The following is an 18,476-nucleotide window of genomic DNA, read 5'->3' on the forward strand; positions in this document are numbered from 1 at the left end:
CACGAACCTCTGCCTCCCTCCATCTGCCCCATCTATCTGCCCGCAGGACCCTTATCTGCAGTCCCCAGCCCCTCCCAGGGCTCTTCCTGCCTCAGTGAGCTCACCACTTCCAAGGCCCAGGAGCTGAGTGGCTTGTTGAGTGGCTCCTCTGGCCTCCTGCTGGTCTCCAGGCGGTGCTGGCTCTCCGGGTTTTTATTTGCCATCATTCTGGAGCCACGCCTTCTTGGAGGTCGGCTTTCAGGCCTGCCTTCTCTGCCTGAAGCCTCACAGCAAAACCACCTGGGAGATCCTGCTGTTCTCTGAGGTGTGGTCCTCTAGGGCGGTTTCTGCTTCCCCTATGTCCAAAAGCTGCTGGTGGCCCAGGGCTGGGAAGTGAGGTGTAGAGAAAAGCCCAGGAGCTGGTGGAGTAGGCAGCGTGTGTGCAGTTGGAGAGGGAGGACTCTCACTGGGCTGAGTTGTGGCCACCTGGGTTCTCTTCCTTGCTATGTGACCTCGGGCAGGACACTTCTGTTTAGGGCCTTGCCAGCCCATCCTTAAAACTATTAAACTCAGCCCTGCCTGTCTCTTTTACCCACTGCAAAGGAAAGGGTGGAGAGGAGATTCTTATGGACAACGGAAATGCTATCAGTGGGGGGTCTCCTGAGAGATGCTTGGTGGCAGAGTCAGGGAGAGTCAGGGGGCTGGTTCTAAGTCAGTTTCAGAGCTTCACTTTCACTGTCAAGTGGATGACTTCTCACTCTGGGGGGTCAGCTACGGAGTGGGGCTTCCCCTAGTTTCTGGACTAACAGGGACCTGGCTCCTGGAAGTGCCTGAAGCTATCAACCCCAGCAAGTCGATCATTTAGTCCAGCCCTGGCTCTGGTTTTACAGGTGAGGCAACTGAGGCTCAAGAGAAGGAAAGTTACTAAAGGTCACACAGCTAGTTCATGTCAGGGCTGTTTTGGAACCCAGATCTCCTGCTATTCATGCCTGGCGCTAAATTACACTTGGGGCAAGAATGTGGCAAGTTAGAAAAAGACCCCTAGTCAGCAGGAGCCACAGGGGCCGGGGCAGGGTAGCGATCAGAAGGAGGCCTGTGGTGGTTCTGTCCCCACACACCCCAGGGCTACTGGCTCAATGACCTGCTCCGAGAGGCAGAGCCAGCCACAGACTGCCAGAGCTGGAAGGCACCGAGAGCTCATCAGATCCTACCCTTTCATTTTCCAGATGAGAAAAATAAGAACCAGAAAGGAAAGTGACTTTGCCAAGCCTTCATTATAAGCTTGTAAGTCAGAATGGCGCTCAGATCTCCAGATTCTGGAGCTGTGCCTTTGAACAGCTTTGGAAAGTGGGCTGTGTTTGGGACAGCAGGGCAAAGGCTGTAAACACAACTTGTCCCTAGTCCTCCAGTCCTCACACACGGCGACTTCCCCTTTGGCCCTCCTCCCCTCAGGTCCCAGGCCCTTCAGCAGCCCACCTCTTCTCTCCTCCCCAGCCAAGGGAAAGGCGTCAGAACAAGGGGTCTCTGAGGGACTTTAGCAGTCCAGCCCCAGCGTCCCATCCACCGAGAGTAACTTCCAGCATCTGACAGACAATCAGCTCTGTTTAAAGACTAGGGTTGACAAAGGCTTGTTACCTTACAAGGTGGCCCATTCTAATACTGGACATCTCTACAGTTACACAATGATTCCTTTGGCCCTAACCTACACTGACTTCCAGTTGATCCAATAAACTAATCTGCATTACTGTCAAAAGCCAAAGGGGTAGCTAGGTGAGAAGCATTTACCTACTAAGAGACTGCACTTTGGGGCCAAACTGGGTGAACTGAGGAGACATGATTTCTTGAGGGTCAGCAGGGCTCAGGACATTGAGTCTTGCAAAACCCCATTCTCTAACCTGGCCAGGGGAGTTTAAGGTTTGAAGTCAGGTACAGACCCCACCTACCCAAACTGTTCTGTCAACAACAACCAGGGAGACCCAGGGGAGGTTTCAGGCATTGTTTCCCTGTATCTTGAGGAAAGAGTTTGCTCTCTCGCGCTCTCTCTCTCTACTCCACTAAAATTCAGTCAATAACTCTTCATAAATAATTTATTTTCATTAGAAATCTAAGTGCTGCAGATGGAAGACCTAACTGGCTCATAGGGCAGTAAAATTCTCAGACTAGAGCATTTTAGAAAGTTACATTCTTAGTGTTTTAAATTGGGGAGGGACAATCCATTGTAAAGGACAAACCCACAAGAGGACTCATGGAGTTTGGGGCTCTCATTCCCCAAGACTGGAACGTCACAAGCAGGGAGTGGAGCGGGAAGAGTCGCTGCAAGAGAAACGCTCTTCCCACCGCTGCATTTAGGAGGCTCCCTGGCTGCTCCTCCTGAAGAAATACCGAAACGGGAAGAGAGAGCTGCAGGAAGAAGAGCAGAGCAGGGTGAGACTCTAGAGGTCCACTTCCCTTCTCCCAGGTCCCACTAGGGCTCCATTATTAGCTAGGGCATTTTTGCTCTGAGACCACTGAATGGAAATTCAAGTCTGAAACAGCATTTGAAAAGGTACCCAAGTTAGAGTATACTCGGGAGGTGGAAATAAAGAAGAACAATTGCAACGGTATGGCTGAGCTCTAGATAGAGAAAGCGATTTGCTAACTGTGCTCTGCAAAAAGGACTCTGAAGACAGCCTAGATTCAGAGGGGAGAATGGAAAAATTTTGGTAATGAAATCATCTGAATAACCCAAGCACGATCAGAATAGTTTCTGTCCAAGCAGCATTTGTGGAATCAGGTCCAATGCTGGGCACAGCGGGGTGGGGTAGATTGTGTACAAATGAACAAGACACAGTCTCTGTTAAATTCAGTTAGGGCCCTAATGCTCACTTCATTTCCATCATTTATCCCGTACAAAATAGAGATTATGCAGGTAATCTTTCTTTTGTATTCTAATTTCCCTGAGAGACTCAGTGGGGCAGGCTCTGGAGCTAGACTGCCCTGGGTCTCAGTTCGATGGCAGGAGAGGTCTATCCTACCTTAGAAACCCAAAGAAGCCACTGGTTCCCAGCTCCGTGCGTCCTTCAGGAGGAGGTGGATCGTTTTGCTGCAATGATGGGATAATCTTCCCTGCTCGGCTGTCTCCCCACTTAGAATCTGCAAGGAAAACACTCAGGCAGGGAAAAGGTGTCAGTCCTCAGGCTACTTTTATGTGAGCAGAAGGCAGGACACAGAGCCTGAGCTCAGGGCAGCCTCAAACCAGGATTATTCAAAGCCAGGTGAATTGCTTGTTCTGACCTTCCCAATTTCATTTGAGCTCAGTAAGGTGCTATTCTGACCTTGGAGTATTTTCAAAGTCAGGACCCTGAGATTTTTTTTAAAAATAAATTTATTTATTTAATTTATTTTTGGCTGCGCTGGGTCTTCGTTGCTGCGTGGGCTTTTCTCCAGTTGCGGTGTGCAGGCTTCTCTTGTTGCGGAGCACGGGCTCTAGGTGCGTGGGCTTTAGTAGTTGTGGCTTGCAGGCCCTAGAGCACAGGCTTAGTAGTTGTGGCGCACGGGCTTACGTGCTCCGTGGCATGTGGGATCTTCCTGGACCAGGGCTTGAACCCGTGTCCCCTGCATTGGCAGGCGGATTCTTAACCACTGCGCCACCAGGGAAGCCCTGCCCCTGAGATTTTTACACTGCTCAAATCCTAGACACCTACCATGGCTGGTGTGTCTGCACATGGAATGACAACTTACTGAAGAACTCACTTGCTCACAGGACTGCATCTGTGATAACTGTATCCATATCGAATCCTCACGCTGAGTGAAAGATCAGCAAGTTGAAAGGGCGATACCTCAACATGCATTCCCAGCCCTTGCCAAGCATCCACCTGCACCTTCAATATTAACACTAGTGCCCCAAAGGGAAGAGGAGGAGAGACAGCTTCCCAGAGATTGTTCTCCAGGATAGAAACGTGAAACACATCCCTCCCAACATTTCTGTAAAACTTATCACACAATATGGAAATGTTCTGAAACTGGGAGCATCAGTTTCGCTATCAGAAGTACAAGAAGGACATACGCTGCCTCCTTCACTCCTTCTGGGAACTGCGGGGGCTTTTATGACTCAAGAGCCTGCCCCCAGACTGGAGGATAGCCAACAAGCACCTCCACGGGAGTGAGGTACATCACCCACTGAGCGTGTCCAGACTCAGAGCTCTGTGCTGCTCTGCTCATCAGACGACTAAAGAGGACAGAATGATTATTAGAGGAGAATACATATGAATTTCCCAGAACCTACCCTGGTCCTGAACATCAGTGATATCAAGTGCTGGGGTCTCCTGCCATTCCTGCTGGGTTTTTCTTTCTCTGTTCTGATAAAAAGACCAAGAAAAGTCTTAAACGTTACTCCTTTACAGCTTGGTGGTCTGAATGCTATTTGCTGGTAAGGTGATATCACATCAGTGCTGGGGCCTGCCTTCTGACTGCCCAGGCAGGTTCTGTTTTTCCTTCTATAGGACTGTCCTTTTCTCATATCAGCTTCCCAAACACTGTCTCTCTAAAATCATAGTATTTAAGAGCCAAGAACAAACCAAGCTGGGTATACCTTATCATTCCATGTTTCTGAGTGCCAACTATTGCCAAGGACAGAATATTGAGGTTTCAGAAATCAGGAGGACCTTTACTTTACCTTGGAGAAAAGTATAATCTATGTGATAAAACTGACGTATAAACTAAATATTATAAGTCAGTGTGATAAGACTACTCCATCAGTCTATATAGAGTGCCGTGGTTACCGAGGAGGACATGAATAGAGTGGGTAGTGTTTAGTCAAAGAAGAATTCACAGGGAAAGTGTTATTTAAATGGGGCCTTGGTGGATGGCATCAAGGGGTCAGAGACAGCAGGGCATTCCAGAAAGGGACATGATGTACAAGGGCACATTGCCATTAACATGTAAATATGATCAACGTGGCTAGAGCCAGGGCAGCAGAAACTTGACTATGGCGTAAGCAATCTTATTATTTCTGTCTACTGCTCTATAGACCTTCCTTTGTACTTTGAAGGGGACATCCTACAACCTGGTTCCAAGCCTATAATATTCTAGGAGACACCCTGGTAGCCAGAAACATGGTTGATATATTTCCTTTGAGAATCTCTGCCAGCTGGCCACTTCCCTCACCCAGGCACAACCTGAGGGCTTGACTGCCCAGCAGTGCTGGGGAGTTCCTTGAGCCATTTTGTTGGTGAAGAATTCTCTCTCTCTCTTTTTGCTTTTGCCATGCCACGCGGCATGCGGGATCTTAGTTCCCCAACAAGGGATTGAACCCATGCCCGCTGAAGTGGAAGCACAGGTTCTCAACCACTAGACGGCCAGGGAAGTCCCGCTGGTGAAGAATTCTATAGCAAGGGTGTATCTAGGAGGCAGAGGCACAGCAATCCCAGGAAAGTTAGGACAGATCCCCCATCCTAAGCATAAGCTGACATTTCTGTTAAGCTATTCCACAAACCCCTCAAATCCCAGACCACATAGGCAGCCACCTAAATCATACCTCCTATAAAAGTGAAAGGTAACTCTCGGGAGGAAGGAGACTATCTCTTATCTCTTCCAGACAGGGCGGAGATGAAATTTAGAGGGCCCAGGTCTGATTTCTAGCTTGAGGGAATGATTCTCACAAACTTACTATGGTGAGGTATGGAAACTATGGTTTGGGGTTTAAATACCGCTGCATTGGCCCTAATGGAAGCATCATCTACTAAGGTTGGTAGTGGGGACCAGAAGGGCGAAGGCCCTGGGCAGAGGTATAGCCTCTACCTCTGAACCAGGGGAAGTTTCCCTCATAAGGCAGCCTTTGTGCTCTCCTGAAATCTTGATAGAGGTTTCCTCAGGCAAATGTTGTTAAGAGAGGAAAACCATTATAGCCTGAATTAAGACTGAGGGTACCATCTAGGACATCCAACAACACATAATACCCTGAAAACCTGATGCAAGGTTGTCCGCTGTATGTTCAGGGTCAGATCTGCTTAGAAGTGCAGTTCAAGCAGAGGCTTGAAAAAAAAGCTACGTGCACGGCAGTCTGTTTCACTTCTGGTCCATTCATCTGCTCTCTCCCATTTTTTTAATCTTTTTAGAGTCTGGATCTCTAGATCTGGGAGCTAAAGTGACAAAGGGAATGAGTCTGTCCTTCCGTCCCATTCTCCTCAAAACACCTCTTATGAAACAGAGACCGTATTCAGGTATATGTTGTGTTCTTCTACGCTTTCCCTGCACAGGCTCCCTATGTGTACAGATGTGCACCATCCACACTGACTGCGTTTCTACACCTTAACTTCCCCCAAAGGGAAGAGAAGATATTAGGCATTGGACCAGAGGAGTAAATTCAATTCTTCCAGCTCAAGTGACTTACACTAAGAGTCCCTGTGATTACTTTAATTTGGGAGAAGTCTGCTCTCTGGGAACAGGGTCTACAATGGAGACTGCTTGGGCTGTGAGTCAAAATCAATAAACATGCTCCTTTTTTTTTCCTTAGAGTTTTTTCTAAACCCAGTATCAGGTTGAAAAGGTAATTATGTTGAGTAAGGAACTGTGGGTTCTTAAGGGAGATGATGCGTCAAACTAAGAATAGGACGGTACAAAGGGTAGAGAGTGAGGGAAATGTTCCTTTAATAGTAATTATCTTGGTTGTATAAAGTGTCTTTGTTCTCCAGAGCTTCGTGTACTCTTCTTGTACTTTCTAATTTCTTCTTCTTCCCTCTCTAAAGGATGAGGGTATAGAAGAGGGAAACCATCTGCTTTAAATCACTCCATGGGCCAGCTGGCCATGGGCACAACAGGGCTCTGTACCCTGCCCCCGCCCACAGAGGCAGAGGTCTTCATCTTTAAGGGTTCACTCTACTCCAACTAAATGCTAAGCTCCTGGAAAAAAACTAGGTTTTATATGTTTGGGTGCATCCCAGCACCTAACACAATGCCTTGCTAACAGGAGACAGAATTGTTTAGAAATGAAAATCACTTCACTTTTCTACTTTAAAATGTTTTAGGGAATTCCTGTGATCTTGAAGGTGGCTTTAAAGCCTTTTAGGATCCACCCCATGCTGACCTCTCCAGTGACAGTTCTCAACACTGTACTCTAAGCGCCGGGTACACTGGCTTCCAGTCACCAAAAGCACTGTACTCTTTCCTCTTAGCCTTAGTTCTCTGAGCTACTCTGAGCTACTCTGGGAACTCTCTTTCACACCACTTGGTCTGAATGAGGTTCTCCTTTGTGGTCCCTTTGTACCCTGTGCTTCCTTTATTCCTGTACGTAGCACATTTATCAGTAACGTCTACCCAGCTTTACACTTTTGGTATTTTTCGGGGAGAGTGTGTGTGATAGCTTTAGTACTTGGCACATAGGAGTCACTCAATAAATGTTTGTGGAATGAATGCATATGTAAACGTTTGTTCGATAACTGATCATGTTATAGATCCTGGGAAGGTGAGGGAGGGAATGTTTGGATACCTAAGGTCAGAGCTGCTTTGGAGCGACGGCAGAGAAGTAAGAAAAGTCACAAATAACAGCTATTTCAAGAAAAAGGGCACTATTTTAGAGACTACTATGGAAAAGGAGTCCTGAAACGGAGGAGTAGCAGATGTATGAATATCTAAATGGAGAGCAGACCTCACAAAATGAAATGAAATATTATTAGGGCCGGACCATCACTGCTCTAAATGAAGTTTTCTCTTACCAGTATCCTGTGCTGATATATACCTATTTTATCTGTAAAAACTAGATGTTCCCATACAGATGAACTGGTTTGCCGGGCAGAAATAGAGACACAGATGTAGAGAACAAATGTATGGACACCAAGGGGGGAAAGTGGTGGTGGGGGATTGGTGGGATGAACTGGGAGATTGGGATTGGCATATATACACTAATATGTATAAAATAGATAACTAATAAGAACCTGCTGTATAAAAAATAAATAAAATAAAATTCAAAATTTCAAAAAAAAGAACAAAATAAAAAAACTAGATGTACCCAGACTCAGGTCTAGTGCAGATGAGAGCAAAAAGTTTTCTAAAAAAAATTCTAAACTGGATCCTACCTCAATTCAACAGATCTATTTTCTTTTTCAACTGCAGAGTATAAGCAGGCAGCTTTTTAAGCTAAGAGAAGACCTTTTAACAAAAGGATTTACCATTGTATGTATTATGCAGCTACATTTAGGACAGGTTGTGGTGAGGGTGGAATGGTTGAAAGTTGTTCTGCAGATGGTGAAAGATGAGAATGAGTCCAGTGAATTCAGCCTGTACTAAGGATCAAGATGTGCTGGTAACAGGAATCCTGACTTGTAATTGAGCAGAAATAGCTACGAGTCTCGAAGTCTCCATTTCGGTGCTTACCCTCCTGGTTTCCATAGGGGCCTTCTTTTTGCTGAGCCCTTGGCTGGAAGTCCCCTTCTTGGGCCTGAGGTGGGAGAAAAAAGCCCAGGAAGTGTTACTGGCAGCAGCAACATCACCACATTCAAGCAAATGTGGCCCAAATGAATATTTCAGCAGGTTGGCTATTTTTATGCCACTCCTGGCCTGCAGAATAAATCGTGTGGCCAAACTCTCTTTGGGTGCTGCTTTAATTCACAGTAGAATCACAATTTGAGACATTTTGGGATCTAGGGGTTGAGAAAGGGAAAATGTGATTGACAGCAGGTATCAGATTTTGAAATACTTGGTTGTGCATCAAAACACAGAGAAAGGGAAGATGTGAGGCCTCCTCTCCATGGATAATTCAGTCAAATGGAACTGACCAAAGCTTCATACCTCCAAGTACCCTCACATCCCACCTGGCTGGGAAAGGAATTTCCTAACTCTTCACCGATGTGTGCATTTGGAGGATGTAGGGGTCAGCTCCTTCATGGTCTACCCTCACTGCTCCTGTATGTCTTGGGGCCCACACAGTACCAGGAAAAGAACAGCTGCTTTCTGTGAACCTGGGCTGAAAGCACTTTGGGCTGGGAGCAAACCACACCTTGGATTATTCCAGCATCTCTCTCTGGGTGCTAACGTGAACAACTGAATTGTCTTACTGACTCATTCTGTCCCTGACAGAGAATCAAAAGAAGAAAATAAGCCTCTACAACAGCAACTTCAACACGTTAAGGGTTGTGCTCAACACCCCCCCTAATTCGCAGCACCTCACCCAGTAATTGATGCATATCCTGTTGCAGACATTTATGTTGCCGCCTGTACTACCTCTTAAGGTAGAGCTCCAAAAGCTTACTGCTAACTGGGTAAAATAAGATTATATTTTATTCACTCTCACTCTTTTGAGAAACCCTCTAAAGAGGGTTTCTCTATGTTCTTGGATAATATTTGGGACTTCATATCTTGTGCCTTCTGTGTTTTCCTATAGTGCGACCATAGTAAGTACTCACTGAATATTTGTTGGATTCAATTGTACAGATATGTTTACATTTCCTCTCAGTCTTCATCTTTTTTTTCTGGCCGTGCCATACGGCTTGTGGGATCTTAGTTCCCCAACCAGGGATCGAACCCGTGCCCCCTGCAGTGGAAGTGCAGTCTTAATCACTGGACTGCTAGGAAATTCCCTCAGTCTTCATCTTGATGAACAAAAGAATTCTACTTTGCTGAGGAAGGGACCGTGTTCTAATTACACTGCAAACATCAACTTGCTTCCTTCTCTTAGTCCACCCACTAGAATAGGCAGGTATGAATGAAGCCCTGAGACAGAGAGTGACACGCCCAAGGACAAGATCAACCAGCAGCAACAGCTGGCAAAGCCTAACTAGGATGCAGGATTTAGCCCCTCTCTCAAAACCACTGACCTGTCCAGCCCTGGCCTGGCTGGGGAGCTGGGCACTTCTGCGTGTTTTCGTTTCCTCATCATGGCTCCTGCTGCTTTCCTCTCTGCCGGGACCTATAGAGAGGAACCACATTTCCTGTGACTCTTCCTTTTCCAGAGTTGCTCACATGAGGGCACAGTGAAGAGAACTTCCCATCTTTAAATTGCCAAAGGCAACTTTTAGCACCAGCTTTGCAAGTAAGGATAGACATAGTCTCAGAAATCTAGCCAAGGGGAAAAAGAATGTCTCACGTATACAGTTCTGATTGGACTTGGGCAACGACCAAGGGGCATAAAAGACGAGACAAGAGCAGGACTTTTGGGACAACAGAAGGCAATAAGGCCATTTTCATTTCTTACAGAAAAGGCAAACTTACCAACCCAGGAGGACTGCTGTTTATTGGTTTTCCTGCAACAGAAAATCAAGACTTTCTGACTATCATTGACATTTTAGAACTGGTCCTAGACAAAACTTTGGTGCGTACCCTTTTCCCTACCGCCCAGTACCACTTTTCCTACAAATACTGTGTCCTCAAACTTTTTCCTCCCTTATTTTAGAACTACTGCCATCTACAAGCTAAAAATAGTTTGATTCGTACTATATTCTAACTATATGTCACTTAAAAGGGGATGATCCCTATTATGAAAGAAAAAAAGTGGAACTTTCAGCAGCAGTGACAAATGAATTGAGGAGATCTTTTGAGGTAAGGCCTTTGTACCTTTTTTCAAATCAAAGTGGCAGGTGTCTCCTTATCCCTCTATTTGTAAAAATAGCGGTGGCCCCCAGAGATTAAAAATTGGGAGATATCTTTAAGATACTACTAAGGTGAAAGTCATTAAATACTCTAAAATGGAGGAATTATTTATATAATAAGTATCTTTCATTGAGTGATTATTCTAAGTCACACTGTACTTTCCATCTTCCGGTATTTATACATTTAATCTTTTTAACAACTCAGTGAGATAGTTACTATTATTATTTTTCACCATTTCACAAAGGTGGCATAGAATGAGTAATTTATCTAAGGTCACAGAGCTATTAAGTGGCAAAGCCACCAAGATTTGAAGCAGGCAGTCTAGTTTGGACACATGCTCCTGACTTCTGCACTGTCAGTGCTGGCGCCCAATCTGGCTGACTGTTCCACCATATTCAGCTTGCACTGCTAACCCATGGATGTTCAACCTTCCCTTTTTTCTTCTCCACCACCTACACTTCTATCATTCTACTTACCAGTTGACAGGTTTTCATGAAGCCATTTCATCTCCACGTACAGAGTGAAAACAAATGGATAAGGGACCAAGACAATCTCTCCTTGTTTGAATTTCAGGTGGGACACTCTCTCCCATTTGCTTTTATCTGGGAAATGTGCTAAGGAGTAAGGAAAGAAGCCAGTACAAATCCCTGAGTACTATTTTAGGGAAAAGACTCCCTCTGGTTTCCCTGACCTACCCTCCAAACTGCCTATGGGTTTGCTGCTTCCATTTGAATATACAGTGTGAATTGTAGTTCATTTCCACCCAGTAAAGGATACAGGGAAATACAATGAAGTGTTCTGTAGCAAACGGCTGCAGATTATCCAGGTTTCCCAAGACTACACGAATAGAATCCTGAAAAAAAAAAATTTGAAATGACTTTAATCTAATCTCAGTCAATCTATCAATTTATCCTTATCACTGCTCTTCACATACTCTATACACTTTTAAAGTTGAACTACTTGCTGTTCCCTGAATATGCCTTCTGCTTCTCTATTTCTATGCTCTTGCCTGAAATACCCTTTCAACACATCAGTATATGACCAAATTCGACCTATCCTTTTATGATACAGTTCAAAAGCCACCTCCTCCAGAAAGTTTTCCCTGATTTCCCGAGTTTTATTAACTATTAGTCTCAAATTTCAGAGCAGTTAGCCTTGGGCTTTTACTATATTCCATGTACTTTTTTTTTTTTTTCCTGTCATGCCCCATGGCTTGCAGGACCTTAGTTCCCTGATTAGGGAGTGAACCCTGGCCCCGGCAGTGAAAGGGCTGAGTCCTAGCCACTGGACTGCCAGGGAATTCCCTCCATGTACATATTTTTATTTTCCTTACTGAGAAATCTTCTTGAAGTAGAATATACACCTGATTTATCTTAGCATCCCTTCTATGGTGTCTACCATTAGTGGATGAAGCATAACAGGTCCTCAACAAACATATACTGGATTAGTGAATAATACTGGTATTTATTTACATATACTTACTTTGCTTTTGCTTAAATCAAATCTTTTCTTCTACTCTCTTTAAATCTGAATTGATTAGTCTCTAATTAACCTATGCTTATTAGTATACACTAGTTAAACAATTGGTATCATGAAAAGACTATTAAATTTCTATGGGAAAAAAAATTTGAATTTCAGTCTCTTTTTTTTTTTTTTTTGTGCGGTACGCGGGCCTCTCACTGTTGTGGCCTCTCCCGTTGCGGAGCACAGGCTCTGGACGCGCAGGCTGAGCGGCCACGGCTCACGGGTCCAGCTGCTCCGCCGCATGTGGGATCCTCCCGGACCAGGGCACGAACATGTGTCCCCTGCATCGGCAGGCGGACTCTCAACCACTGCGCCACCAGGGAAGCCCTCAGTCTCAGTTTTGTCATTTCATCTCTCTAAGCCTTATTTTCCTCATATTTGGGCTCACAGAAAACGGAAACTGTGTCATGTTCATCTTTGTATGATCTCTATTAGCATAGTATCTAGCTTATAATTTTAATAGCTAGTATTTATTGAGTAATCATTATGGCAAATATTTTTGTTTTTATACACATTAATGAATTTAACACTCATAAAACCCTATAAGATAAACACTTCTATTATCCCCATTTTACCCATGAGGAAACTAAGACAAAGAGGTAAAATGACTCATGGAAGGCTACACAGGTAGTAAGGATGGAGTTAAGATATGAACCCAGGCAGTGGGGCTCCAGAGCTTACACTCCTGACCATTAGACTAAACTGCCTGTCAATAAATGTTTTCGAAATGAGTGAAAAAGGATGATAACATCTGCCTCAGAACTAATGAGAGTAAGAAAAAGAACATATAAAAAGCATTTCAAAAACTTTAAGTATGATTATAAATGGATATAAGTGCTCTCTAGCTACTCTTAGTTGAACTACTGTGTGGCAGGCATTGCATACATCTATTTCTAATCCTCACCACAACCTTGAAAACTGATATTATTTATCAATATCACTGACAGGTAAGGAAACAGACTCAGAGATGGCAGACAGATTTCCCAGAGTCACACTGTGAAGGCAGAACTAGAGTTCAAATCCAGGTTTCACTGGCCCTGAAGTCTAAGCTCTCTCCACTCTACTATGCTGCCTTGAGCTTTTCTCTGCCCATATTAAGTGAAGCAAAATGAAGTAAATTCTGCTCTGCTCATAATTAAAATAAGCAGAAAACTGTCATGGTCCTATATTAAAATAATTTTTATTTATACTGATGCCTCTGAAGTCCTCAAAGATCCTAATGTATCTTAAAACACACAGCTGAAGAGCCACAGGTACCTTTAAGACTTTGGTTTCACAGAGTTTTCACATTCAAATTCCTTGAAATGTGGCAACATATGTCTTCATAAATCACAACAGTCATAGATCACTCAGTTGTGAAGTTAGAAGAGAATACGCTAGTTTAAAACTCTCATTTTATGAATGAGGCGATTAAGACCCAGAGAGATAAATGATTTGCCAAGGCTCACACAGCTAATTAGTGGTTCAGTCAGGACTGGAATCCAGGGCCATCCCCCAGAACTCTAATTTCTTTTCCAATGCTTTCACCAATCTGCGAATTTGCCCACCTTCTCTGTCTTCTTGTGGGAGAATCTAAAGCTAGAGGAGCTGGGTAGCAAAGGAATGAAAATGAAGTGGGAATAAGGCAATTGCAAATGTTTCCAATTAAAATGAAGACACAGCAGCCTTGTCTGTGTATTTACAGTTGAGTTTCCTGAACGTCAAGTACCGGGCAGTGGTTGGGATGGTGAGGTTTCCCAGAGCCCTGGAAGGCTGCAGTCCTCCGGAAGCTTTCTCTGTGCCAGCTGCCACAAAAGAGAGCTCCCCATGGCTGGGAACTCTAGTGGAAACAAAATAACTCCTGGCCTCAAAGGTGCTGACATTTCAACTAGGAGAATTGAGAAAGAGTATAGGCTTTAATTTCCCTGAAAAAACAGTAAAGTTTCTTTGCAGAGGAAATGTGGCAGGGAGAAGCCAAGTAATCGAGTGGAGGTTGTGACTCAGTTTGCAGGAAATAACTAAAATCTGAATATGGACTCATCCTCAGTTCAAAGAATAACATTCCCAGACTTTGTCTGCTTCTTTCCCTACCTCTAGCTCCTGGACGATGGCTTCCTTGTTTTCTACCTCTTCCCCTCTAGAAGGTAAACAGACAAGAGATAAGCAAGCCAAGAAGGAAAGCTCTGGAGACAACAGACTCTACTAGAGCAAAAATGAAACTTCCATTGAGCTAAGGAAACATAACTAAATAACAATTGTGTGTGCTGACCCAGTGCTCAAGGGAAGAAGTGATCACCTAGGTGGTGTGGTCTGAGAATTGGTACAAGGCTGTACCAAAATATCTTCTCCATTAACCTGCCAAGACCTGAAATTTCCACTGTGAAAGTTAATAATTTGTTAGACCCGTTGTACAAGTGCAGTCTGTGGACCTCTAGGGGTCCTCAAGACCCTTTCACGGAGTCTCCAAGGGCAAAACTAGTTTCATAATAATATTAAGATGTTATTTGCCTTTTTCACTATGTTAACATTTATAATCTGTAGTGCACAATCAATGGTGGGCAAAACTGCTGGTGCCTTGGCACAAATCTAGCCAGTTGCACTAAACTGTACTAGCAGTTGTAGTCATCTTTACCACCACACAGGAAAAAAAATCCAGTTTCATTTAATATCCTAGAGGAAACAGTGAAAAATTAATAATTTTATACATCTCAAGCCTTGAATACATGTCTTTTTAATATTATGTGATAAAACAGGAAGCATGCATAAAGCATTTCTGCTGCATACCAGAAGATGATGGTTGTCTTGAGAAAAAGCACCTGTACAACGCTTTAAGTTGCAAACTGAACCACTTGCTTTTTCATATTTTACTTGAGTGATCAGCTGACAGATAAACTATGACATTTGGGAATGTGACAGACATTTTCTCAAAAATGAACAGTGAGCTCATCAATTTAAGGAAAACAACTGACAGTATTTGTTGTCAAGGATAAATTTTGGGATTTCAAGCAAAATTTTGAACTTTGGAAAACTTCTATCCACCACTGTGGGGTTGACAGCTTCCAAATACTTAGACATTTTTCTGACAAGTTTGGTAGTGATATTAGCAAATATGATTTTTTGATATTATATAATGAAATGTGTTGACATTTGAACAATCTGCATAAGCCAGTGAACCAATATTTTCCAAATGACCAACGAAACACTTCAGGTTACAAAATCAAGTGGCCTCGCTGCGCAGCTTGTGGGATCTTAGTTCCCTGACCAGGGATTAGACCCGGCCCTGGCAGGAAAGTGCTGAGTCCTATCCACTCAGGGAATTCCCACAGATCCATTTCTATTTAGGTCTCCTTTAATTTCACTCAGAAATATATTTTTTTTGTAGTTTCCAGTGTGCAAGTCTTGCACCTCATCGGTTAAATTTATTGCCAAGTATTTTTTCTTTTTGATATTATTGTAAACAGAATTGTTTTCGTAATCTTCTTTGCAGAGTGCTCGTTGCTAGTGTGTATAAGTCAGCTGATGTTGATTTAGTGTCCTGTAACTTTGCTGAATTCATTGATAAGGTCTAACAACTTTCTGTTAGTTTGTGTGGATTCTTTAGGTTTTTCCACATATAAGATCATGTCGGGAATTCCCTGGCGGTCCAGGGGTTAGGACTTTGTGCTTTCACTGCTGAGGGCGTGGGTTCAATCTCCAGTCAGGGAACTAAGATCCCGCAAAGCCACGTAGCACAGCCAAAAAAGAAGAAAAAAAAAAAGACCATGTCCTCTGCAAACAGAGAAGTTTCACTTCTTCCTTTCCAATTTGTATGCATTTTATTTCTTTTTCTTGGCTAATTGCTCTGGGTAGAACTCCAGTACTATGTTGAGTAGAAGTGATGAAAGTGAGCACCCTTATCTTGTTCCCGATCTTAAGGAAAAAGTTTAAGTTTTTCACCACTGAGCATGATGTTAGCTGTGGGTTTTTCATATATGGCCTTTATGTTGGGGAAGTTCCCTTCTATTCCTAGTTTGAGTATTTTTATCACGAAAGGGTGCTGGATTTGGTCAAATGCCTTTTCTGCGTCAATTGAGATGATCATGTGTTTCTTTTTCTCTTTTTTTCTAATAATGTGGTGTATTATGTTGATTGATTTTTGTATGTTGAACTATCCTTGCATTCCTAGGGTAAGTCCTGGGAATATAAACAATGTCAATCTTCTCATTAATTTTTCAAAAATATAGTTATTTTAATAAAATGTTATATTATTTTTAAATTAATAAGTAATTATTTTAGTTTTTCTGTTTCAATTTTATATGATGAATATTGACAGGTATAACCCTCTTAATCAAAAACTCTTTGGGATCCTCAATTTTAAGAGTGCAAAGGGGTCCTGAGATAAAAAAATTTGAGAACCACTGCCCCAAAGGTATGCCATTGCTAATTTAAAAACTTACATGAATAATAAATATATAGAACACAAAATACCTGGGAAAGAGTCCTACAAGGTGCTGCTTCAGCCAGTCTCCTGGACTGGGTGAAGGCAGAGAAGGAATGACCTGTGGGAAGGTACTAACCTGTGTTTGCAAAGACTACCCTCCTGGTTTTAAAATTACCTGATGTTGTTGCCATATCTAATTTTGAATTTGTACACATTGGATCCTGCATGAAGAAACCTCGTCTCCGGAAATGGGTAGGTGAAAGGTTTTAAACTCATTGCTTCTAAACAATAACCTAAAGAAAATAGAAATATTAGAGAATTATTAAAAAGCTAAATATGGTTCCTTATGTACAGGAAAGAGAGCCTGCCTAATCTGTAGCATCTCTTCATCAGTATAATGTCCAATTCTCAGTGACACTGCCTATGTCCCAGGCTCAGTTCTGATATTAATTACCTGGACCATTTCCCCACCTGCAATGGGGAGGATACATGATATTCTGGGACAATCTCTATACTTGAAGTCAAAAGACCTGAGTTGAAGTTTTGCTGTTTACCTTATGACCTTGTGCAAATTACTTCTCTCCCATGAGACTAATGATACTAACATCTGATGACTAACAAGGTTTTTGTTAGGATTAAATCTATCTCCCAAATATCTCTTGAATCTGTTCTTGTCCCTTGCCCCCACTTTCCCTGGAACCTATGTCAAGGTGAAGAGGGCTCAAATCAAATAATGAAACAGGATGCACCAATAAGAGGCACAATTGGGAACACCTCTGCTATTAATTTTAGATGAAGTTTAGGAATTAGCACACCTCCCTGCTACAGCCAATGCAGTAAATAAGGATGTACACTAATGTTTTCCAGTGTTGCCAAGGAATGCCTTATCTTCCCTACCTCTCGACTACTCTTCTTCCTCACCACTTATGAGAGTGCCCTGTGCCATAAGAGTGCCCACTCTTCTCCTAGCACTTACTAGTTTTACTTTTCCTGTTCCAGAATCTCTGCTCACTTAAGGTCCTCTCTGCTGGAAACTCAGGAGAGGAAGAAATGGAAAAAGAAGTACAGCATGTCTCTTCTACTCCAAGAGAGCATTTGATATGCACTCAGAAGTAAGAATCAAGCACACTGTGATTTTCTAAGTCACTAGGACTTTTCTAAGCCTCTTTTTATTTGTATAGATAATAAACCCTGTACTTTCTGTCTCTTCATATGGAAGTTTAAATAATAAACAATGAGAGTAAAATGTCCAGAGTTCCTAGGATCAAATCTACCTACATACAATGCAAGGTATTGACTTCAGAGGCAGCTGAGATGGGGTAGATAGAACAGGCATAAAGTAAGAATAATTTGTGTTTTAATTTCAGCTCCATTGTCCCTACCTAGTTTCTCTGGGCCTTGGTTTTCTTGTTGATATTTATACAATAATAACAACTTATTTATACAACAACTAACAACAACAACAACTTTTTGTAATACCCTATTCTAAGTGCCTTATAAATATATCTCACTTAATCCTCACAAAAAGCCTATGAAATAAGTAGTCTAAATTTGATAGATTAGGAAATTGAGGCACTGAGAGATCAAGTTTCCCATGGCTATGAATGTTGGAATTGGGATTCAAACTGAGGCAGTGTAAATCCAGACTCGATGGTCTTAATCACTTTTCCTGGGGTTATTAGGAAGAAAAAAATGAGATAATGAATATAAAATCATTTTGTAAGTACTACAATATTATACACACATAAAGGACTATTTTCATTATTCTTTCCTTCATATTACCTTGATTCCATGTCTACTCAGAAGGGAGAACTCTAGTATAGTAGAATCAGAAGATCTATGTGCCCAAAGAATGAAATTTCCCACAATTTCCAAAGCTTAAGTCTGGGGCTGCCAGTAAAGAGATATCCCAGGGTCTGATCTTGGCTGCTTGGGATTAGAATCACAGGAGGCTGGAGCCAGAGCCCGAGACTATTTAGACTAGAACTACAGTCAAAAGTGAAAAGAAATAGTT

The 18,476-nt window shown here is 42.9% G+C and overlaps 1 protein-coding gene across 1 annotated transcript; it reads right to left on the reverse strand.

Annotated features, from left to right (window-relative positions):
* Nucleotides 1-202: 202 nt before the first annotated feature.
* Nucleotides 203-16,738, reverse strand: MAJIN (membrane anchored junction protein; the record flags this gene model as incomplete). The annotated part of the gene is made up of 10 exons (XM_082845031.1): nucleotides 203-365; nucleotides 2,994-3,111; nucleotides 4,244-4,316; nucleotides 8,329-8,392; nucleotides 9,768-9,859; nucleotides 10,162-10,193; nucleotides 11,016-11,141; nucleotides 11,317-11,392; nucleotides 14,134-14,179; nucleotides 16,638-16,738. 10 exons carry the CDS (start codon nucleotides 16,736-16,738, stop codon nucleotides 203-205), a joined length of 891 nt encoding a protein of 296 aa, XP_082701157.1.
* Nucleotides 16,739-18,476: the final 1,738 nt, after the last annotated feature.

This window comes from Leucopleurus acutus, assembly GCF_964270905.1.
Source record: "Leucopleurus acutus genome assembly, chromosome: 8".
NCBI classification, from domain to species: domain Eukaryota; kingdom Metazoa; phylum Chordata; class Mammalia; order Artiodactyla; family Delphinidae; genus Leucopleurus; species Leucopleurus acutus.